This window comes from Rousettus aegyptiacus, unplaced genomic scaffold (assembly GCF_014176215.1).
Source record: "Rousettus aegyptiacus isolate mRouAeg1 unplaced genomic scaffold, mRouAeg1.p scaffold_m13_p_2, whole genome shotgun sequence".
Lineage (NCBI taxonomy): Eukaryota > Metazoa > Chordata > Mammalia > Chiroptera > Pteropodidae > Rousettus > Rousettus aegyptiacus.
The window spans coordinates 70,938,179-70,963,178 of NW_023416295.1; the positions used below are offsets into that span (position 1 = coordinate 70,938,179).

Genomic DNA, 25,000 nt, shown 5'->3' on the forward strand with positions numbered 1-25,000 from the left:
ACAGGCTATGGTTGAACTTGGCCTGCATCTGGACTTCTCCCAAGACTGTGCCACTGGGCCCCATAGCACTTCTCCTGTAGAAAAGCCACTCTAAGACCAGGAGACTTAGGAGCCCTACCTAATGCATAGAAACAGACACAGGGAGGCAACAAAATGAGGAGACAAAGACGCATGTCTGACATGAAAGAAGTGAACAAAGCCCTGGAAAAAGAACTCACCAAAATGGAGACAAGCAATCTACCAGACGCAGAGTTCCAAACGTTAGTCAGAAGGATGAATTTAGGGAAAGAGTAGATGAACTCAGTAATGACTTTAACAAATAAATAGAAAACATAAAAACACAGAGATAGAAAACATAATTGGGAATCAAGCAAACATGAAGAATACAATATCTGAGCCAAAGAGTATATTAGAGGGAATCAAAAGAGTGGATGAAGTGGAGGATGGAATCAACAACATAGAGGATGGGCTAACAGAGGAAACACAATCAAAAACGGCAACAAGAAAAAAGGAATCCAAAAAATTAAAAATAGTTTAAGGACCCTCTGGGACACATCATGTATAACAACATTTGCATCACAGTGGCACAAGAAGCAGAGAGAAAGCAAGGAATTGAAAACCCATTTGAAGAAGTAATGACAGAAAACTTCTCTAGCTTGGTGAAGGAAATAGATATATAACCCCCAGAAGTGCAGAGTCCTAAACAAGATAAACCGAAAGAGGCACATGCAAAGACACATCATAATTAAAATGCCAATAGTTAAATAGAAAAAGAGAATCTTAAAAGCAGTAAGAGAAAAGTTATTAGTTACCTATAAGGGAGATCCCATAACACTGTCAACTGGTTTGTCAACAGAAACTTTATAGGCCAATAGGACTTGGTACAAAATATTCAATGTGACAAAAACCTAGGACCTACAATCAAGATTACTTTTCCCAGCAAAGCTATCATTTAGAATCTAAGGACAAATAAAGAGCTTCCTAGACAAGAAAAAGCTAAAGAAGTTCATCACCACCAAACCAGTATTACAAGAAATGTTGAAGGGACTTCTTTAAGAAGAAGTAAAAATATGTATCAAAAATATAAATAAAGAATGGCATTAACTGCTTATCTATTAATAAGTACTTCAAATGAAAAAAAATTAAATACAGCAATCAAAAATAGGGAGGCTGAATGAATAAGAAAACAAGACCCTTACATAGACTGCCTACAATACACTAACTTCAGATTAAAAGACACACACAGATGGAAAGTAAAGGGATGAAAAAATATATTTCCTGATGAACCTAGAGGGTATTGTGCTGAGTGGAGGAACTCAGATGGAGAAAGACAAATGCCATATAATTTTAAATATTTTTGGACTCTAAAGTACGAAAACAAATAAAACAAAACAAAAACAGAAACAAATTCAGAGATACAGAGAACATTTTTAGGGTTACCAGATGGGAGGCAGGTTTGGGGAATTGGGGAAAAAAGGGGAAGGGATTAAAAAGTACAAGTTGGTAGTTACAAAATAGTCATGGTTATAGAAAGGAATGTATAAGAAATATAGCCAATAATATTGTGTAATAACTATGTGTGGTGTCAGCGGGGCATTAGATTTATTGGGGTCATCACTTTGTGAGTTATATAGATGTCTAATCACTATATGAAACTAATATTATGCGCCAACTAAAACTGAAAAATAAAAACTATTATTAAAAGTAGAGCCAACATGAGGTCCTGTTGAATTGGATATGGGGTGTACATCTAAAGAGTCTAGGATGATGACAATAGTTTGGGCTGAACAATTGAAATGATTGAGTTATTCCTGAGATTGAGGAACCTAAGTATGGAGAAGATTCATGGGCAAAGAAAAGAATTATAATGTTCACATTATTTCAAATGGGTATTCTAAATTCAGGTGGAGATATCTAGGAGATATTTGGATATACAAATCTGGAATTCAGGGGAAAGTACAGGCTAGAGAAAGCAATATGGGAGTCATTGGTATATAGATGGCATTTAAAGCCATGAGAATTGATGTGATCACCATAGAAGTAATAGGTAGAGAACAGAAGACTTCCAAATAATGGATACTGGGACATTTCATAATAAGAGCTAAAGATAATAAGAGGGACTAAAAGAGGAGACTGAGAAGAAATGATAAATCCAATTGGTTGTTGGATTTAGCAGCATAATACTCATAGGGATCTGACGAGAGCAGTTTTGTAGTAAAATGAATATCTGGGTAACGTGTGTCTGAGAGAGATAGAAAGGAAAGAAACTGTAGAAAATGAGAACGCATAACTTTGAGAAGTGTAAAGGTAAGGCGAAGTAGAGAAACTAGGAGATAGTTTAAGGATTGCTATGAAAATTAAGGTTGAAAGAAGATTTTTTCCCTAAGATTCAGAAATAATGGCACATTATATACTCATTGGCATGATCCAATGGAGAGAGCAAAAGTAAAGAAGAAAGTGAGAATATGGAGAGTTGCTAAGTAGAGGGGATATGATCTAGTATAAAAATGGGATGAGACTGAAAAATAAAAGCAATACTCCTGGTAGGAAAAGAATAAAACTACATGCTACTTATCTTTTTATTTAGAGATCAAGAAATACTAAAAGAACATGGCACAATTTTTAAGAGGACAGCAATTTTATTAAAAGAAAATTGCCATGTTATTTATCACAATTTCAATAAGTGGTGGTTGAAAAGAAGTATAATTATGGTACCTAAAATTTTGACATTATTCCTATTACAGCCCTTTCTCTTTGACCTATAATTCTATTTTCCATCCTCTCCATACGGGACTTTCCCTTTTTGTTTTCTTCTCTAAATTCTACACTCATGAGATAGCCTTCTACTTCTCAATCTCCACAGGCAAAGTTAGCCTCCTGCTTCTGACAATTTCAGTCACACACACACACCCACCCCCAATCCCACACACACATTTAATTTTATTATAAAGTTATCAAAAAGTCAATGGACTCAAAATTAGAAAAAAAAATTGTTTCAGCAAGTCTCAGTAAAGATAATCATTAGAAAACATTTCATCTAGGTTATGTACCCATATAATGGATTATTTTGAAAGACATCCTTTCTTTGTTTAATTACTTAACCTGGAATATTTTTACAGTATCTTTTATATTTGCAAAAAAAAAGTGTATCTTCAAAAAGTACAATAAGTATGTACCAAATAAACATGTTACTTTTATTTTGCTTACTTGTAAATAGTTTAATAATATAAAGGTATTATGTCTCTCAAAACAGTTTTTTAAATGTAGACAGAAGAATCTGGGAAAATCCCTACTTCTTTTATGGCTTTTAAACTCTTTCCAACTGATTGTGGTCCTAAATAGTTTGGTATACAGATTTTTTGCTAGGATTCCTTTTCCCGTACTATAAAAATTTTAACATACTGATGCACACAATTATCTTGTCTTTGGAGAATTTCAAGCATGCTGTTTTTTATTTGTTGTAGTCAGAAGCCATGCATGTGAAGTGGATCCATATGGAATGCCAGGGGGATGTTCACACATCTGTCTGCTCAGCAACAGTTACAAAACACGGACCTGTCGCTGTAGGACTGGCTTCAACTTGGGAAGTGATGGCAGGTCATGCAAAAGTATGTTGTTAAAATCAAACATTTTGCCAGCAGCTACTGCTTCAGAATAGGGTTTTTAGTATTAATTAGCAGCATCAACATCAGTAATAACGTGAGATTTCATCAAGTGAAATCTGTCTGCAAATATGCAGCAGTCGCTTTTCTCAAAATCAGTAGTTAGTGGGATTTTCTTGTGCATTAGTGTGTGTATGTGTGTTTTGTGTTTGTGTATGTGATAATGGAATGAAAAACATCATTGGGCTGTACATTATGGATCTTTGGGAAACATTCTTCAAGGAATATTTTTAGAAAGATCCTTTCCTTAATTCCTTAAAGAATCTTTTTGGCCTAATTAGTTCAAATCATTGGTTGACTTGATTTTCTCTTATCTAAACTAAGATGCTGTTCCAGGTAATAAGTATGTTGTTTCGTCCAACAGAATGTACATAGAATAATGCTTCATCTCATCTGGTATCATTGGGGAGTGAAATTCATTTCATTATTTAATGTTCCATGTAAATGGAGCTATGCCAATTAAATAATCTCTAACAATTTTATTTAAAAGTGTTTTAATAGACATATCTTTGCTTTGTTTTTGAAAGAGTCTAGAAAAATTTAATTGCTCTTTATTTAAATAAGGTAATACATATTTTTATCAATGATTTTGTAAGTTTAAACTTTTGCACAAAAATTAGTTAAAGTCTTTACTTGCAGTCTTCATAATCAGATATAGTAGAATGGTCCTTTTAGAAATGGTGCCAATGTGGAGACTATTGGTTTTTAAATGTCCCCAAAAACTATATTTTTTATTTCTAACTTTGTATTAAATAATGGGAATGTACAGATATCAGAGATCATGTTCAAAACTACCTCTGGATATTTGAGGTACTGTGTCAGAAGTCACAATATAGGAGAAGTTGAGTGTGTGTGTGTGTGTGTGTGTGTGTGTGTATGTGTGTAAGTAGCCTTTAAATTGTTCTGGTTACTACCAGGGAAAAGATGGCATGTCATGCAAAAATACAATCATATATATGTACATACATACACATACATGTTTGGGGGAAAAATAATAAGATCAGAGTTGCATAAGCTTCAATCATTCTTAATTAGTATATCAGTCAAGGTACATTTATATTAACGGAAATAATTCTAGCTATTTTAAACAGAAAAGGGCAAGGGAAAATAGATGCTTACAAAATCATTGAAAAGCCTGAAGCGATATCTTCTAGAATGGGTCTTTAGAACATTTCTCAGCATATCTTTCAAAATCATAAGCTAGGGAATCAGGAAGCTACTGAAGGCAATAATAACTTCAAAAACACACCAATGTGCCTGAAATCCAGGGACTAGGAACCTTGTACCACAACTATTAGCTCCAGAAATATGGCACAACTGACAGTACCCTACTGGTAAGCAAACCAAAAAATACCAAACCAAACAAAAAGACAACCTCTTCCTTGCCTCTTGATATACACAAAGGAAGAAGGCCAATGTGGAAAAATTCAATTTATTCATTAGATGAACAACAACAGAAGCAGCAAAGGATGGACTCATTTCCATATTCCAAGTTTGGCATGTTACATCTGATTTTAGTTACTTAAATTAAAACTAGAATCATGGCTAGTGTCTGTGAAATGTTGTTTTTAGTTTTCAATTGTCTATTGTACAGAAAAACACACTAGAAAAAACTTTAAAACAGGTATTGAATGACTAAAAAGGTGACTAAAAACACAGGGAAAATTGTTACCATTCTTATTTAAAATATACATACATGCAAGGGCAAACATGTATATATAGAAATGTACACATTAAACTAATAAAGTTCCAGGCTTACCAATTACCAATTAAAATATTAATTAAAAATAAAAGCAAAAATAAATGTTAGCAAGAATAGATATTGTAAAACCAGTTTTCTTATGCATTAATAATAGAATCGGAAATTGATATAACTATTTAAAAAACATTAATATATATATAAAAGACTTAATAAAACTGATACTATCCTTTAACAAGTCATCCCACTTTGAAAAAATCCATTGTAAATGCACTTCTAATAACAAAAAATGGAAGAAATGGTTTAAATATCCAATAATAGGTAAGTACCTGACTATATTACATCTCCTTTTTAGTAGGGAAAATGATGTTGTCATTGAAAATAATGTTTTAAAGACTTTTTAATAACAACAAAATATCATTAAATTTTTTAAAAATTATGTACTAAAATCCGTATATGGCATATTTATTAAAGAAACAAAAGTATTTATGCATATAAAGTTGGCAAAAAATAGGAATGTTAATTTTCAAATATGCCCTACTTTTAAATAATATATTTTTAAAAATACTCTTGAAATTAGGTAGACACTGAGAGTCTGCAAGGGCAATGAGAAAGAGAGATGGATGTTAATATTCTTTACCCAGTAATTTTATTTCTGGAAAAGTATACTAAGAAATCATCTAAGAAAATGTATAAAACGCTAAGTAGAAAAAATGCTTATCTCAGTATTATTATGATAATAAAAAGATAAATCCAACTGAGGAATGGTTCAGCAAATTACAACATATTATGTTAATCATACTGAAAGAATGCAAGTCTTAATGAATTAACATAAAACATAATTTAAATACTAAGATGTAACAATAAAAGTGGAATACAAAATTGAATGTCCTCTTCTATATAAGTAACTGTGCATTAGAAAAATAGCTAGATAAATTAAACCAGAAATAATCACACAAAGGAATACAGTATAGTCATGAAAATTAATAACTGTGACAACCATGGGTGACTATCAGGAATTTCATAAGAATAAAATTAATTCACAGAAGAATTTACATATGTAATTCAATTGTGAACAATTAAACAGTCTACTTTTGGGAAACACATATAACACATGTCCTAAAACTTTTAAAAAATACATGATAAACACAATAATCAGGATACTGGATGTCTCTGGGATAAAACTGGGCCATATGTCTGTCTTCCAGTGTTCTGGAAATAGTCATAAAATCTGTGCTGGGGGCATGGGATTTATTTTATTTCTATTTTTTATATATTAAAATGTTATAAAATTTGTTTATGTATATTTCACATTCAATAACACTAATTTTAAAAGAAAAGAAGAGAAGTAAATTATATAAAATGATAATGTAGTTTATATATTGAGGATGTTGAATTTATGATTATTACTTTTCATTTTTTTCAAATGTTCTATGACGTAGTTATTTTACTTTACTAAAAATCTCATATAGTGTTCACTAGTATTTGAAAAGCCTCGCATACATTTTCACATAGAAGTCTGAAGAAGTCAATTCACTGTAAAACAAACAAACAACAGAAAAAAAAAACACAAAACCTACCTTGATTTTGGCATTTTAACCCAGGAGACTGTTTTCGGGTGGGAGTTTGTAAATTTTGTTTTGTTTTGCTTTTAATAAGGGCTATGTTGTACATCAGAGTTAATGGCATACAACATCAATCTCTAACATTCTAATTAAGATGTGAAGAAAAAACTGACGCTATAACTGGCATTTGATGTCATTTCTTAAAAAACATAAATCATGTGATTAAAAATAATGTATTCACATGCAAGTATGTAATACTGCATGATTCTTTTTGTTTGCCTTTCATAATCTGTAGATGCAAAGTCTGATAGGGGAGTATTTTATATCTCAAGTTTTAACATTGTCAAACATAATGAATGTTACAGTTGATATCTACAAAACGCGTTGGATAGATTGTAATGAATTGTAAAAGTAAGTGTGCTGGATGTTTTGATAAATGTCCATTTTACAGTTACACGTTTTTCAATGATCTGTCATGCTTTTGCTATACAGACAGTTACAGACAAAAGAATAATTAACTAAATATAACCTATTCACGGAAGTAATTTCTGTTTTAATTAAAGTAATGCAATTAGCTGGTCTTCTTGCATCAAGATACATTTGGCATATTTTAGAGTTTAATTTTTGGTATTGAATTTAAAAACGCTAATTGTGCCAGTTAATTAAACAGTGGCATTATGCAGTGTAAAGAAGATTAGGCAGCATCAGTTGTTTATGTTTGTAATCTTTCTTCTGCAGAACCCAAGAATGAGTTGTTTCTCTTTTATGGGAAAGGACGCCCAGGAATTGTTAGAGGAATGGACTTGAATACCAAGATAGCTGATGAATACATGATCCCCATAGAAAATCTGGTAAACCCTCGTGCTATAGATTTTCATGCAGAAACCAATTATATCTATTTTGCTGACACCACCAGTTTCCTAATTGGCCGGCAAAAGATAGATGGCACAGAGCGAGAAACCATCCTGAAAGATGGTAAGTGGCAATATGTAACATTAACATTAAACTGCCCAGAGATAAAACATTTTAAAAGGATAAATTTGGTGTATGTTAAACTAACTTTTACCAGAACCCAAGTGACTGTAGATTTAAAAATATTTGTTAATTTAATTTTTTTCGGTAATATTATTTCTACATATTTTTTCACACACCAGCATATTAAAACTTTCATTGTAAAATTGGACTTGCAGTTGTCCAGTACATTTTAAATATCACAGGAACTGAGTCGAGCTATTTATCCTCTTTCATGGAAAAATATAGATTTATAATTATGTGCTTATAGTTCTATATGGCAGAACATAAGATATAACAGGACATTAGAGACTTTTTTAATATTCGTTTCTCACTAGAATATCGGTCATGTCACTCAAAGTACATGAAAAATATTAATGTTCTCATTGTTATCACAATTCTTGCATGCTGTTTCCTACTTTATAATTAAGTAAAATTCAGTTTTATAAAGTTGCCCTTGAAATATCAGTCTTTGCAGAGAAACTTTGTTTATATCAACTTTTACTTACAGATATAAACGTTATCGCAATCATATATATGCATGTACTTTATAAAAATCAGTAGATTTCATAAATTACTTGGCTTGGGAGCAACCAACCAAGTAAAGGAATAATATAACTTTGATATAAGTATAAAAGTTATTTAATAATCAAGCAAACCAAATTTTTGACTGCTAGTCACCATTAGCATGTTAACTAATGATTCTGAACTTGTTTCCTCATATGTACAGTCTGCTTACTTATCAAGTATTTTAAAAAGTCTTGATTTAGGAAACATAAATTATAAACATATTTTATAAAGGTCATTGTGCTGGCAATCGTAGAAGATAAAATCCACAGGAAGGAAGAGATGTGTTTATGTGGGTGTTTTCAGGAAAGTTTTTATGGAGGAGGTGGTATTTGCCCTAGATCTTAAAGAAAGAATATTAAAGAGCAGGGGAGTACATTTCAGCAACCAGGAATTCCATGAAATAACAAATCTAAACAAAACAAAAGCTCACATTCTGGAAAAGGAATGGGGGGGGCATTAAGTGGAATACTACAGAAGGTTTTGTCTACAGGTAATAGTGACAGAGTAGATGTGAAAAATGAAGGGTGGCAAAATGAAAAGATCTTAAATGTGGAGTAAAAGGTCTTGAATAAAACACCAAATGGGTATGACAAAGAAAATGTTTTTGAGCCAAAGAATAATATGAATGAAATGATATTTTAGGAGAATCGATCTGTTGTTGGAGTGCAGAATGAATTATAGGAATAACAAGAGGGGAAAAAAAATAGATAGACTAAAATTATTTATAGCATGGCTGATAACGAACAGTGATCTCTCCTATTTTTTAGAAAAAATGGGAACAACATAAAAAGATTTTTCATTCAACTCAAGTTCGCTTTAAATCAAACCTTTAATGAGAAAGAGTACACTTTCTAAGAGTGACAAATGAAGTGCTGAACTGAAAAATATCCCTGTTTTTGTCTTTTTTTTTTTTTTTGGTCTAATTAGAGTTAAGATTTTTATTTTAAATTGGACATGGCAAAAAAATCCCTGCCTACTTTTTTCTGTAATGTGATATCAGATGATGGAAATTTGACAATTTTAGAAGGACCCTGAACTTGTACATTCTAAGTAATACATGCATTTTAGATTGCCCTAATTTTGAACTAGACATTTTCAAGATAGACTGAAATGTAATATTGTGGGTTCTTGGTTTCTTTTCAAGAAATGTCAGTTTCTGTGCTGTGACTGAATGGTCTTGCTAATAATCCTACTTTGACAATGATATCTTATCAGTGGCCTTAGTGGCTCTTTGCATTCCACTACAGTGACAGAGATCAACTCTAATAGCTACCTTACTGCCAGGCAAATTTGTACAGTTTTACTTTGGAAGTATGAAGGTTATTAGAACATTTCATAGATTTTCACACCTGAAACATATCTAACATTTTCATACTCCTATACAAGGGGCATTAATGTTTTTTTGATTAGTTTATCTTTTTTCTTACCAGTAAAGAGGGCAGACAACAGACATCATGATACAAGATTAACATACCAAAGCAGAACTTACATTTGGCAAAGGGCAACTGGTAATTTTGAGAATCAGAAAAATTACTCTAACCAATTCTAGGACAGCTAGTCAGAGCAGATTACAAGATGTGATCTGTTCCCAAATGATACCAACTTTAGAGTAATATTATCATTTTATGCACCTAGAACTCACCATTTATTTCTGAATTTCAATTTCTAGCATCTCACGAAAATTGTTATACAGTGTTGAATCAAACATGTTGACTATCACTAATGAATCATGTTAGAGAGTTTCCATAAACTTTAAATGATGATTATGCCTTGTAAAACATTTTAAAATTAAGAATAAGCCTTTATTTGCTATTCGATTATAGGTAGATATTAATCTCATTTTTCTGACTTTATCTCTGAACCTTATTATAAAGAAGAGGTGCAATATTCAGAGATATAGACTGTGACCAATCATTAAAAGAAATGGTGAATACATTTGTCAGTCATGAGATAGTTTCTAATTAAAACTGTTGAGAGATTTGTGAGTGTCTGCCATCTACTCCAAAGACTGAAAGGTAATGCTTGGTTTGCCAAATGATTTTTTCAGCTTCGTAGAAATCCTGAATCAGATAAATTTGTATAGATTGAAGTAAAAGGCTATAAAGATTTTGTTGTTCATAAATAAAACATAAATATCTCGTATATCTTCTGTGTTAAGTACAGATCTTTTCTATAAAGAAAAAAATCAAAAAAGATCCATCTCCATTTATTATTTGATTTTTTTCCCTCTAATGTTTGTTGAAAAAGTCCTAAATGTGGTATATCCTGTAGTCTTTGTGAAATCTTCTAAGGTAAAATAGTAATTAAATAAATGAGAAATAAAAATTATTTATTTGATGTACTTAAATATATCAATAATGACTGAAAATATCTATGAAATTGAAACATTAGTGATTTAATAAAAATAGACTTTTATACCAATCTATATTTTTACTCTTCAGAATTTTGCTACTTTTTTTGTAAAATTCATACTCTACTTTTTAAAAATAATTATTTAATTTATTTATTCGTCCAGTCAAATATCCATTGAATGCCTTCTTTGGGCCAGGCTCTATTCTATGTGATGGGAATCTCTCAGTAAACACGACCAAGCTTTGTATTTAGTTTATATATAAATAGTGAGAGACAGATAATAAAAAACACATAACAAATGAAATAATGATAAGTGCTATAAAGAAAATAAAGTAGAATAGTGTGGTAGAAAGTAAAGGAAGATATTAATATGAGACAAGTTTTTACCAAGTGGTCAGGGAATTTAAATTAGCCATTTTTGCCAGGTATAATTACTTTCCTCACTAAGAGAACAAGATAGATGTTCTTTATAAGATGGAATTCACTTTTATCTTCTTGGTATCTTGTCCAAGATTCATTTCTCATTGTAGTATGAATCATAATTTTCAGCAGAATGGAAAAAAAAACATCAAAATGATAACTTACTACTCAATTTATTATGCATGTATGCTATTAGTTCAGTACTTGTTCTTAAACTGCGTAAATTGATTCTACTGGGATATGTATATCCAAATAGAGGCATCTTAAGATAATTTTTCATATCATTTCATATTTTTAAAAGTATTTTTAAAAACACTCAAAGCAATTTCCTGAGTTTGAAAGTTATTAATGCCTGCAGCTATAACAGAAAAACTGTAGTTTCTATGGATCTCATAACTAAACTAAAGACTTGGAGTCACCAAGTTTGTTGCAATTTGTCACAATAGTACAAGAAGTAACACAAAGGCTGTGCTCTTAACCACTTTGCAGTACTGACCTTATATAATTCTTATGATGGGTCATTTTGATTGAGATCTGGAGTAGGTGTACGTTTTCACACCTCCGAGTCTTCCTTTAACAGAAGGTATATTACAGGAGAAAATAATGAATAACTTTGGACAGAATGCAAGAAATGTTCCTTTTTTGTGGTTGTTGATATTATGTGTAGAGGTATAGCTCAGAAGAAGGGGAAACAGTCTTTCTATGTCAAACATATGCTCCAAATGACATGTTTAAAGTTAAGTTGTTGACATACTATCAAAGGTAACACGATATTTATGTGATTACTCGTCCAGCATCTAAAGAGTCAAGACCTGTTCTTTATCTCACTTCCACCCTCAGCATCTCAACTGTCTCTCCATGGATTTTAGAATCCAACAGTTTCTCTTATTTTGTATTGAAATAAATGGTTTTATAATCATGTCACAAATTATCATTTTTTATTTTTTTATTTTTTTAATTTTCTTTAAAATTTTCTTTATTTTTTTTTTTATGGTGACATTGGTTAACAAAATCCAACAAGCTTCAGTTGTACACTTAAAAGTTAGGTGTATGTGTATATATATATATATATATATATATATATATATATATATATATATATATTTACATTGTGTGTTCACCTCCCATAGTTAGATTTCTTTCTGTCATCACATATTTGACCCCCTTTACCCTGTCTGCCTCCCTCCTTCCCCCTCCCCCTCTCCTCTCTGGTAACCACTAGTCCTTTGTCCATGTCCATGAGTCTCCTGTAATTTGTTGCTTTTAGGTTTATATCCCACATATCAGTGATATCATGTGATTTTCAACTTTTTCTGTCTGGCTTATTTCACTTAGCATGACTGTTTCAAGGTCCATTCATGTTGTTGCAGATGACAGTATTTCATCTTTTGTTACAGATGAGTAATATTGCATTGTATATATGTGACACAGCTTCTTTAGCCAATTATCTATCGTAAGACACTTTGGTTGCTTCCATGTCCTGGCCACTGTGAATAATGCTGCTATGAACAACGGTGTGCAGATATCTTTTCAGATATGGGTTTTCAAGTCTTTGGGGTAAATACCCAGTAGAGGGATTGATGGATCATAGGGCAGATCAATTCTTAGTTTTCTAAGGAACCTCCATACTATTTTCCATAGTGGCTGTCCAATTTGCAGTCCCACCAGCAATGTATTTGATAATTTCTCATTTTACTATTTAGAACCCTCACCACAACCACTACTACCACCACCATCCACCCACCCATACACACACACACACACGTACACATGCACAAACACACATGTGACCATCAATTTAAGAGTTATTTCAGAACTCCAGAAATAATTCCAGTCCTAGGAGAGCCAGTCACAGTAGATTAGAGGATGTGATCTGTTCCTGGATGACACCAACCTTAGAGTAAATTATTATTTTTTGCATCTAGAACTCAACATTTATTTCTGGATTTCAATGAACTTCATCATAATATAACTTGCTAGAAATTTCTAACATCTCACAAAGATTGAGTTTTATAGTGATGAATCAAACATGTTGACTTATCACTAATGAATCATTCTAGAAGATTCCATAAACTTTAAATAATGATTATGCCTTGCAAAACATTTTAAAATTAAGAATAAGCCTTTATTTGCAAGTAGATTATAGGTGAATATCAATCTCATTTTTCTGACTTTAACTATGAACTTTATTACAAAGAAGAGGCCCAAGACTCAAGAGATGCAGACTCTGATCAGCCATTAAAAAAACTGATAAATAAATTTGTCAGTCATGACACATTTCCTAATTAAAACTGTTGAGAAGACATTAGTGAGTGTTTCTGGTTCTTGAGAATCTAATGGTTATTGTCCCACTGAGTAGCAAGGTTATAGCCTATTTGCACATACTGATTCTTATTGACTATCAATAAGATGTGGTTTTTTTTTTTTTTGGAATTTACTGGAAATTTGAGTCCTGGAAACATGGAATAATTTTCATGTTTAGTTTGTAAATAGACATTTCTCATAATTTTTGACATTTCTCATAATATGAGACATTAAAAAAACTTTAAGCCAATATACATCTTTTCTTTTTTTCTTTCTTTTTTTTTTTTTTTTTTTGAGAAGTTGAAGCTGACAGCAATATAAGAAGATTGAAATCTGGGTTCTGAAATGTACTGAGTCTTAAAAAATGGAATTGACCATGTGGCTGATGGGTTTTAGTAAACATGGAGAACACATCTTTTCCCTTATTTGTTTTCACCCAATGTAGGCATACATAAATATGCATAAGCATCGACAAACACAGCATACTACACACACATGAGTTCAGAGTAGCTCTAGAAACTTCTATAAAGAAGTGTATTATCTTGAAAGTGTCAAATTTCAAGAGAGAATATGAAAATACTTAGTAATCTCCAAGGTTCCACTGAAGTGTTATTACAACATAATTGTTATGTTAATAAATATTCTACTCAGTAGAATTTTTGTACAACTTAAATAAATTGCCAGTTTTAATCATGAATTAAATAAAAGAAATACATTTAACCCAATTTCTAAAGTATTCTTAGCATTATGTAATTTTCATTTGTTAATTCAGAAATCACTTAATAAAAGATTCTATTAACTTAGAACTACTATTATGAACATTGACTATAATTGTATTTTTGCTTAGTTCAATGAAAAATTTTTGATTTATAAAAAAAGTTTGATAAATCATTCTTGGCTGACTTTCTAAAGTAGGAAATTCTAGCTCAAATCGTAGGGCCAGGTAATATCCACAGTGCAGGCAGAGCAAGTTCCCATGAAACTTGCCATCATGAGAGGATATTAGGGGAGTGCTAAGAGTCATTGTGTAACAAACATGTTGAAAAATATGAATCTGACCTATCTAAAAAATGATTTTATTTTCATTTCCCATTGAGTGTACAAATTTATTCAATGGAGTAAACTCTCCTATTTCATAGCAAAACCTTGTTAAATTCCAATTCTTTCTGTTCACAATTAGGCAACAGATAGAGTTCACAGTCACTTGAAGTAGAAACACAGCCTCAATTTGATAACTAGAACACTCAATCTGCTATACATACGCACATATCGCAATTCTAAATTTAATGTATTATCAAATCTTCCCCGCTCCCCACTTATATTGTTTCTTGCTAGAAGCCTAGAAAAAGAAAGGAAGGCAAATTTAGTTCATTCTCTTTCTCTGCCCTGCCTTTATTCTCCTTGCTACCCCTCCCAGCTTGCTAGTCAGTTTCTGATTCCTACTCTCTTTTCATCACTGGTGGGAGAGGTAAGAGGGCTCAGAGTAATAAGAAGTTATGCAGAGATAATAAGAGTCTTAGAGAAATTGATCCCTTTATAGAAATGGCCTCTCTCTGAGCTTGATCTTTAAAATTTACTCTTTTGAGGAGGATAGATTACGTGTGTGTCTGTGTGTCAATGTGTGTGCATGTGCAAGCTTTTTAGAGGTTTTCTGCTGGTTCTCTGTAGTTTAATTTCCCTTAGTTAAGGTACATAAAACTCAGTGCTGTGATTTTGCATCCCCGAACAACTTTTTATGTGTCTTTTATTGTTTGTGTCTCTGTACCCAGCTAGAATGACTGTGTACTAGACTGAAGGCATCCCCGTGCTAGCATTTTCTCCTGTGTGGTTCACATTTGTTCCACAAAATTATTTTCACACCTCTGTCCCAGTAGACTCTGGGAGTGCAGAAATAGTGCAAATCCACAACTGTTCTGCCACCAGAATCCACTTTAGCTTTTCAGATGTGAGACTTTCTCAGGGTGATTTCTGTGCATTTGAAAAAAACAACTATAGATAATCAAATTCAAAATCACTTAGAAGAAGCTCCATCACCAGAGTTCAGAATTTAAGTAAAATGTATCCTTCCATTCTCTCTTTCCCATTTTTGGAGATTGAAGGGCATAGACTAGAGACTTACAAAACAGCAACATCTTTCTCTAAAGAAATCTTCTAAAATCCTCCCCTCTAAATTCTGTTCCCTTTACACTATTGATCTGGTTGAGGCATTCACAAGTTGTAGCTACAATTTTGACCTACATGATTATAAAATATGAGAACTTTTTTCTTACACTCACTTTGATATCATTTTTTCCCCATCATTTTGGCTTTTAATCAAAGCTTTAATTTTAACATCACTTTACAAATGTCACAGTGAGTTACTATAGCTTGTGATTCTGCAAAAATGATCAACCAATTTGGAGGATGTTCTAGTAGACATTAGACAGTGATCTAAATGATTTCTGGAAAGGAGATATAAGAAAAACAACAGTATGACAATTTCGAAAGCTTATGTACACATATAGGTGGCAACAACTAGTATTTTCACTCACCTTTATGATTCTAGTATTTTTTATCATCTAATTTTAATATCATCTAGGTTTTTACTTTTTATTTTTAACATTTTAAAATAAATATGTTTGCAAGCCTTAAGATTGAGTCTTTTCAAGTCAAAAATTGTAAAAAAATAAATAAAATAACGACATAAAGCACACACAAAAAGCTCGAGGTTTCTTGATAGTGGCATCACTAGGCATGAGGTAGAAGCTCATCTTCCCACCCTCTTGTCTTTTCTTTCAATTGTAACAACTCGGATGTTACTTTTGTTATCATTTGTATTTGTAAGTGTCCTGGAAACCAGATGTGGCGTGCTTTCTAAAATGTTATTTTTCTGATCAATGAATGATATCTGAGTTAATTTTCTGTCCAAATTCTCCAGAATCACAAATGTAGAAAGAGTATACATGAAACAATTAAAATTATTTCCAATCCCAGACTGACAGTGGCTCTCAAGATATATGAAGATTGCTTATTCATTGTGCATCACAAATCATAGAACTGTTTCTATTAATTCCTATTTCGTATACTATTTTATTTTTTGCCCCAGAGAAAATCTTGTTGTGTCATAATTTGTGAATTGAACCAATTGAGTTATGGAGAGTGTACTCTTGCAGAAGGAACCTAGAACACCTAACCAGGAATATATACATACATATACACACACATACACGGAACAGTTCAGTGTATCCAGTTGAGTAACCACTACTACAATCAAGTTAGAATATCTCCATACCCCTAGAAAGTTCCCTAGTGTCCTTAACAACTACTACTCTAAATCCTATTCTGATCTATGTTTTTTTCTATTGTTTTACTTTTTCTGAAATGTCAGAAAAATGTAATCATATTGTATACAGCTTTTAAGATGGCTTGCTTCACTTAATGCTTTTGAGATTCCTCCATGTTGTTGAGTATATCAGACATTCTTTTTTAGAGGGTAGATATTATAGTGTATGAATGCACCACAATTTATTTTTTTTAATTTACCAATTGATGTTCATTTGGATCATTTGAAGTTTGTTCAATTCTGAAGAAAAATTTTATAAACATTTGTATATAAACATTGGGCAACATGGTTTTTCATTTCTAAAAGTAGATTGCCTTGCAATGTGGTAAGTGTATGTAACGCTTTGTGGGACAGGGTTCCCTAACCCTGGGCGACAGACTGGTGCTGCTCTGTGGCCTGTTAGGAACAGGGGCTGCACAGCAGGAGGTGAGTGGTGAGCGAATGAGCAAAGCTTCATCTGTATTTGCAGCACTCCCCAGCAATAAGATTCCTACCTCAGCTCCACTTCAGATCATCAGGCATTAGATTCTCATAGAAGCACCAGTGTCTGGTACCAAAAAGTTTGGGGACCATTATTTTTCATAGTGGCTATTTGTCAAAGTGGCCGAGTCATTGACTTTCCTAATATAAACCATGAGAGTTCTAGCTTCTCTGACTTCTCTTCAGTGCACAATATTATCAGTCTTTTTTTTTTTTTTTCTCATCTGAGTCATTCTAATAGATGTATGTTGATAACTTATTGTTTTAATTTGAAGATTTTTAGATCAAGGTCATCTTAGAGTCAGATTCTATTGATAGCTTTACCTTTTCTGTTGACTAGCTTCTCTCATTAAGTTTTTTGTCTTTTCTTGCTTTTTGTATGTTTCATTATTTACTGAATTTCAAATTGTGTATGTAGGAAAAAACCTTACAGATTTAAATAAGTAAACTTTATGCCTGGAGAATAAGCAAAAAAAAATTTTCTGTCAGTGTATTACTGTGGAGAGTTTGATTAATCTATTCACTAATTGGGGATGGTTTGGATTTTGTTCTTATTACAGTTATTTGTGGTGGACTAAAGCTTTTAGCCCCTTCCAGTGATGGGCTGATACTACCTTGTGCTTAGTGCGGAGACTTGAGTATGTCTGCTTGTTCCTCAACTTTCAATAGTCCTTGCACAGCTGCCTCACTGAGGACTCTCACTCCATACTCTTGTCTTCCCACAGTAGACATTTATGATCTGTTACTAAAGGGAAGGTTCACAGTGGATGGAAGAGGGGTTCTGCATTCTCTTGGTCCAGTCTTGGACTTAGGTCATATTTGTCTGGACTTTCAAGGTGGGTCTTTCAGTACCTCCCCTCCCTTTGCAGCCAATATCTGCCAATTATCTGTGAGAAGTCTTGGTTGGGAGATAATACTCTACCTCCTCAGGGTAGGAAATATCTGTTTTTTGTTTTTGTTTGTTTGTTTGTTTGTTCGTTTTATTCAATCCAAGATTCAGAGTCCAGGCAAATTTACTGAACCTCCTCCAGTGCAAACAGCTTTACTTCCACTCTTCTCTCATCTCCAGTATAGCTTTGTTTAAGACCAGTGGCAATAGAGTTTCTTATCTTTTTCCAAGCATTAGACTAATTGCTTGTTCTGAGTCACAAACTTATGGTTGAACCAGGGGTGTTTTCTACCCCTCCCTCAGGGTCACATGGCTTTAGTTTCTACCCCTCCCTCAATGGCAGTTTATCTTTACAGTTCACTTTACCTTTGGGAAAGGGAAGATTACCTGCCCCTTTTCTAGTAGCCAATGATTTTTGTTTCTATATCTCCCCCATAGGTATTAGATCTCTGTCTTACTTCTAGGAATGGGAAAGTCTCCTTCCTCTTCCCCAGTGATTTAAGGAATTCCCTTGGTATGAGAGAAGAGTCTGAGGGATAGAGTGGGTTTCATGTCTGTGAGTCACATACGGGTCTCTCTTATGTCTCCTGCTGCCTTCAGTATCTCTCTTATGAACTCAGCGAAAGGAATCCATGTATCAGAGTTCCCCCAAATTCTAAACTCTCACATTAAACCACTTTTAGTTTTAATAATTTATCATTTTAACTTTTAAAAAACTACTTTTATAACAGTTGCCCCTTCTTGCTATGCTCTACCAAAAGTACAACGCTTCAAGATTATTGGGCTTTCTCTTATTGTTACGTGTTCCAATTTTTTTTTTTTTTTGCAGTTTTCTGCATTCTAAGTGAAGCCCAACTCTGTATGTTTATAATTCATTAATGCAAATGAGAATTAGAAGAACAAGATTGAAATATTTTTTAAAACTGCTTTTGTCCCCTTCGCTTTAGCATTAGAATTAATTTTTTTTTAAATTGCTGAGTACTACTTATGAATACATGTGGCTCTCTTATGATGCTATCAAACATTCACAGTTTATGCATAAAGAAATTCCACTTAATACAAAAAAAAATCTGTTTTCTACTTTCTACTTTCTATAAGCTCAGCTTTATTATTTGTAACCAAAAAAAAAAAAAAAAAGAATAAAAGTAGTAATAGAAACTTTCACTTTCCTCCTCCCTGTCCCCAACAAACATTATTAGGGAAGAAAATCTATTATTATTAAAGAAATGGTGCAGAATAATATGATTAAGAATTATCTCAAAATCTAATCATTATTTACAGCTAAGATGCCAAAGATTATGCCAGGAAGTAGGCATATTTATTTTAAAATATAAAATTGTCTTTCTCAAAGAGTTTACATTCTAGTTGAAAGCATCTGTCAGATTGCAAATGAAACAAAAGACTAAATATAAGAAAATTTAGTCTGATATTGACTTTCACACCCATAAAACATTACTCAAAAATATGTTTAACAAAATAAATTAATAACAGCATTAAAAAATTAAACCGTGTACCATCAGTGCTCAGAAATAATGAGAATTTCCTAGCTAGAATGCATATTGAACGAGACTGACTAGAGCAAAAGAAACTATAGACTAAAACACCACAGGTATAAACTTCGAATATGAGTTGGAAAGGAGAACTCTATTGGCCTAATGAAAACTAAAAGAGATGGAGAAAAAGGCATTAAGGCAATCTTTAAAACAATTTAATAATTAAGTGAACTAAAAATAATGGGTACAGTTTAATTCATTTCCCCAGTATAAATTATACCTCTCAAAAACATACACAAAGAATGTATTGAAACGTCTATTCATTTAGGAGAAAAAAGACATAAAGTCAGAATTTTACCTCAAAAAGAATATAAAAGTAAAGCTTAAAGTGTACAAAAAATATATAATTTAGAATAATATAAAGTTGTTTTATTTATGGTATTGGGATGTGGAATACTTTTTTTAGAAAGATGTAAAACCCAGAAGCTATTAATGAAAATATACAGATGAATACATACATATAAATAAAATATAACATAAATGTTTAAAAATATTTTTATAACAAAGGACATCATAAGCAAGCGAAAATACAAAAGATAAACTAAGCAAAAATATTCACAACATATGTAATAGTTTTACTGTCTTCAGAAATGAAGACAAACCATGCCATAAAAATAAGTTTAGAAAGTATTTGTTAAGGCAATTCACAGAATAAAAATTTTCTAATTAGGTACATGGAGAAGTGCTCAACATCATACTAATCATGAAAATGTAACAAAATAAGACAACTTTTACTACCTTCATCAGATTAAGAAAAATAAAAGATTGGTAATATGTAATATTAGTGAGACAATAAGAAAATAAAATATCCCTAATACTATCAGGAAAAATGTCAATTGTTAGTGGTTTTGAAGCACTATTTGGTAGTATCTATCAAAATGAAATTTTACATAATGTTCAACCCAACATTCCACTATTGGCTATCTATTTCCTTGATGTATACGCATGTTCAAAAAGAAGCATTCTTTGTAGTAACAAAGAAATTGGAAACACTATAAATTTCCAACAGAATAGGTATGATGTATTTTTCCATGAATAATACTAAGTAGCAGTTAAAATGCATGAAGTAGATTTATATACACTGATTTGAACAAAACTCCAAGGCAAACTGATGAACGAAGTGAGTTGAAAATATTATTTTTGGAAATATTAATAATCTGTTTAAAGTGACTACGCCTGTTTAAAGTAACTACCCATATGAATGATTTTTCTCACATCTGACTGCCCTTTTAAAATATGTACAAAATTAAATGCATTCATATATTATTTAATTTAAAACAAAATAATTATTACAAAGTAATGAAACACAGTTGTGGGTAAGCATTTGAAAAAGAATTTTAATGCGACTAGTGAAACTATGATCACTTTTGTTCACATTAATATGTTGGTTTCTTCAACCATGGATTGTTTCTTTAAAAAATAAACAGATTTAAATTTTTATTTTTTCTTTTGTTTTAGTCTTTTTTTTTTTTCTGCTAAGCCCTTCCCCCGGATCTTTATACCATTGAATTTCTTCTTTTTATATTTATATGAGGGCTGTTTTCTAAATAAAAGTGTCTTCTTAATGCAAGCTTGTTCTACAAGCTTAGCTTCTTTTATCTTCACAAATGTCTATCTACATTCAGTCATGACTTAATCAGCTATTAAAAAAATAGCTTCAGTACCAATTCTTTTTTTTTATAACCTACAAATACTTTATTTTGGTAAGTTTTATATATAACATCTTTCTTTGCAAATCAAAGATTATAAAGTTAAGATACAACAAAAGGAAAACATCAATTTTGTCTCAAAATTCACTTCAAAAAATAGTGGTAAAATATTGAGTTGAATATTAAAAATATTAAGTAGGGAATTAAAATTATTGAAACTATCAATCTCAGGTAACTACATAATCTTCAATTCTGTAATTTGCCGATGTTTTTATAATTTTGTTTCTTCTTTATATATATATAAAATAAATACATAAGTATTGTTTTTGCCATTTTATATAGCTCTCCCAAGTTAATAATGATTATTTTTATAAATTTGATGGTTTCTGTACTTAACATTATATATTAAACCAATTTAAACCTAATCCAATTGGCAAAATATTTGTTATGTAACAATAGCATTTACTAAACTCCTGGTATGTATCAGATATATCGTATAAATTATTTTGATTTCTCAAAATACCCATTAAATGTAGGAGATTTTTTTTTTCACAAAGACGTGAGTCATATAGGTGTTAAAGAATATTCTCTTATGACTCAATTGGTTATATATGCTGAGATTTGAACTTGTTTGTCTGATCTCAAAACTCTCAAGTATCATACTCTTTCTAACATGCTATAAGACCTCCCTAGTTTTGCTGTTCATAAATTAGCTTAGGTTGGAGATAGTTATAAAAGAGTTTATTATAGAAGTTTGGAAATGCAAATGTCTTTTTTGTGGTAACTTAGTGCAGAGATTAAGTGGGCAGGTGCAGGAGTCAGTGCCTAAGTGTGAATTCTGCTCTATAACTTATTAGCTGTACAAACTTAGATTATGTAACCTCTCCAAAGCCTTTGTCTACTAGATCTGTAAGATGGGGATAATAATTGTTTTTGGTTGCTCGTGTTAGTAAGGCACTTAGTCATGGTAGGTACTTAAAATGGCTGGCTATATATATATATATATATATATATATGTATATATTTGTATATATATGTATGTTATTTTCTAATTTTATATAGGAAGCCAAATGGATTTAGAGAGAATGTATCATTCGCCCAAGGTCTAAATATAGTTAGCAACAAATATCCCCAACTACCAACTTATATTTCTATAACTTTCCACTATTTAGTATTTACACCATCATTTCTAAAATACATAAGTTTTGCAATAATTTTGTTCTGTGAAATTCAGATTAATTTGAGTGTTTAAGTAGATTGAGAATCAGAAACAGCTTTTCTATTAGGTGTTTAACCTTTCTGCCAGGAATCCTGGGGCCTATAATTCAGATGAAATAAAAGATGACTATTAAAACGCTTCATGTTCTTGAGGAAGAATAATCTATGATCTAGAAAGGTGTATTTATCAAATACCTGGTTTAAAACTATGAGCAACTTAATTACAGAAAGACAAATCTATTTCTAATTAAACAACTCGAGAGTGTTCTTTGAATATTTAGGTCATTTGCTATAGCATTGATACTGAATTCAAGGCTTTCCTCCCTTACTCTGAATTAAGAGGTGCTGCCCTGTGGTAGCAGAACATGAAAAATTCTTTATTAAATGTAATTTACCTATCCTTATATTACCAACATTTTAAGTTCCCTATCACATTTAACATTAGGATGGCAAGGAAGGAAAATGTTTTTTTTGCTGACTTTCTACATTGCATAGTACTTTTTAAGTGGTAATATTTTGATCATCCAAGGTATTTATTGAAATTAAAAACTGCTCAAATTTTGCTTTTGATGCCCTTGAGAGTAGTGATGGCATATGTCAAGCAGCGGGATGTGATGTATGCTTAGCCTGATAAGTGATAAGTCTCTATGTGAAAATCTAAGTATGTTCATATGTGTGATTTGTTTTCCCTGATTTGTTTGATTTGTAGGTAGTATTGATATAATGTTTTCTATAATTCCATATACTTGAATAGATTTAAGAATTAAGAAATTAAATTAAGAATATTTTTTTCTTCTTCTAGGCATTCAGTACTTAGAAAATATCAAAATGATAATCATATTGAAACAATAGGAGAGTGTTCTTCAATGGTATTCTAGAGTGAATAAGCTAGCCACAAACCCCCAAGTCTCTGTTATTTCTTTTCTTCACTCAGATTTATTGTGCTTATATTCATTCATTCATTCATTTTTTAAAAAAATTTATGAATATTTACCAAGCCCTTAATATTGATCTCTACTAGGAGTTTCCAGAATGAATTATATGTCTACCCTCATATTCTATAGAAACAAATGAAAAAGTACACACACACACTTCAGTAAATTCAACATGTCAGTAAATTGTGTCAGGAATGAGATGCAGATTAAGTACCCATATAATATTAAGAAAGTTTAGAGAATAGATGAATTTTATAGGGAGAATAAGAGATATATGTAGCAGAGAATAATATTTTGGCTTTGCAAGAGGTAAAGGGCTTAGAAAATTGAAAGATGAAAGAAAAGAGAACAGGAAGTAAAAATGGCACAGAGATGGAAAAGCAAAATATGCATATGTGAGCAGGGAGAAGAGCAAACATTGCAAGCACTTATTAAATAGTGTTGTTTGTGGGCACCCTATATGTTATTTTATTTTACTTTCACAATAACCAAATCGAGGGAAGTCTTATAAACATTCTTATACAGGCTAAAATGAAAAGCAACAGGAAAGTAAAGGTGCCACTTTCTCTAACACAGAAGTCAATGGGTGTGTGTGTGTGTGTGTGTGTGTGTGTGTGTGTGTGTGTGTGTGTGTTTTCTAAAACAGTTAGCTAAAAGTAGTATAATCCAACTCAAATGCTTGGATCAGAGAATTTATGAAGGACGTAAGTGGTAAATTATTATAAAAGGTCTGTATATCATTAGAAGGAAAGTTGGACTTATTCATGAGGTAATGGTGAATCATTCATTTATATATTCATTTAGATAACGAATATTTATTGAGATCATATTCTGTATACACCATGTTCTAAGCCCTGGAGACATGCCAGTGAAAAAGACAGACAATGTCTTGTAAACAACATATTCAAAAATATCTTGAAAACGCAAGTTTTTTATATGACTAAAAGAGGAAAAAATATAACCCTAAAGTTATTCAGCATAGTTTATTAGCAGAAGTTACATTTATTTCTCATATTTATGATAGCAAAGTAGCATACTTTATCCCAGACCAGGTTTATTCTAGATTCATACCTAAATTAGGAAACAATATTATGTGCTTATCCTTTTTGTCGTCCCGATAGATAGATAGATGATAGATAGATAGATAGATAGATAGATAGATAGATAGATAGATAGATAATAAAAGGAAATAACTACCTCAGATCTTCCTTAAATATGTATCAACTCTCTTTTCTCTGTAGCTATTAACTTTCATTTTCTTCTCCCTTTTCCTGTGCAATTGGAAAGAACCAAAGTTCGCATCAAAATATGCTCTTTGGCTCTGAGTTTATGAGATATAAAACAACAACTTAGCTGTCATCTAGTGTAATA

General features: G+C 31.7%; 1 protein-coding gene across 4 annotated transcripts in view; it reads left to right on the forward strand.

Moving 5' to 3' along the window:
• Positions 1-25,000, forward strand: part of LRP1B (LDL receptor related protein 1B) — a 1,622,137-nt gene that overhangs the window by 930,136 nt on the left and 667,001 nt on the right. For all 4 annotated transcript variants that reach the window (XM_036236560.1, XM_036236558.1, XM_036236559.1 and 1 more), the window contains exons 10-11: positions 3,465-3,608; positions 7,665-7,901. In XM_036236560.1, the coding sequence (XP_036092453.1) occupies positions 3,465-3,608; positions 7,665-7,901 (381 nt within the window). The remainder of the gene's footprint in view (positions 1-3,464; positions 3,609-7,664; positions 7,902-25,000) is intronic.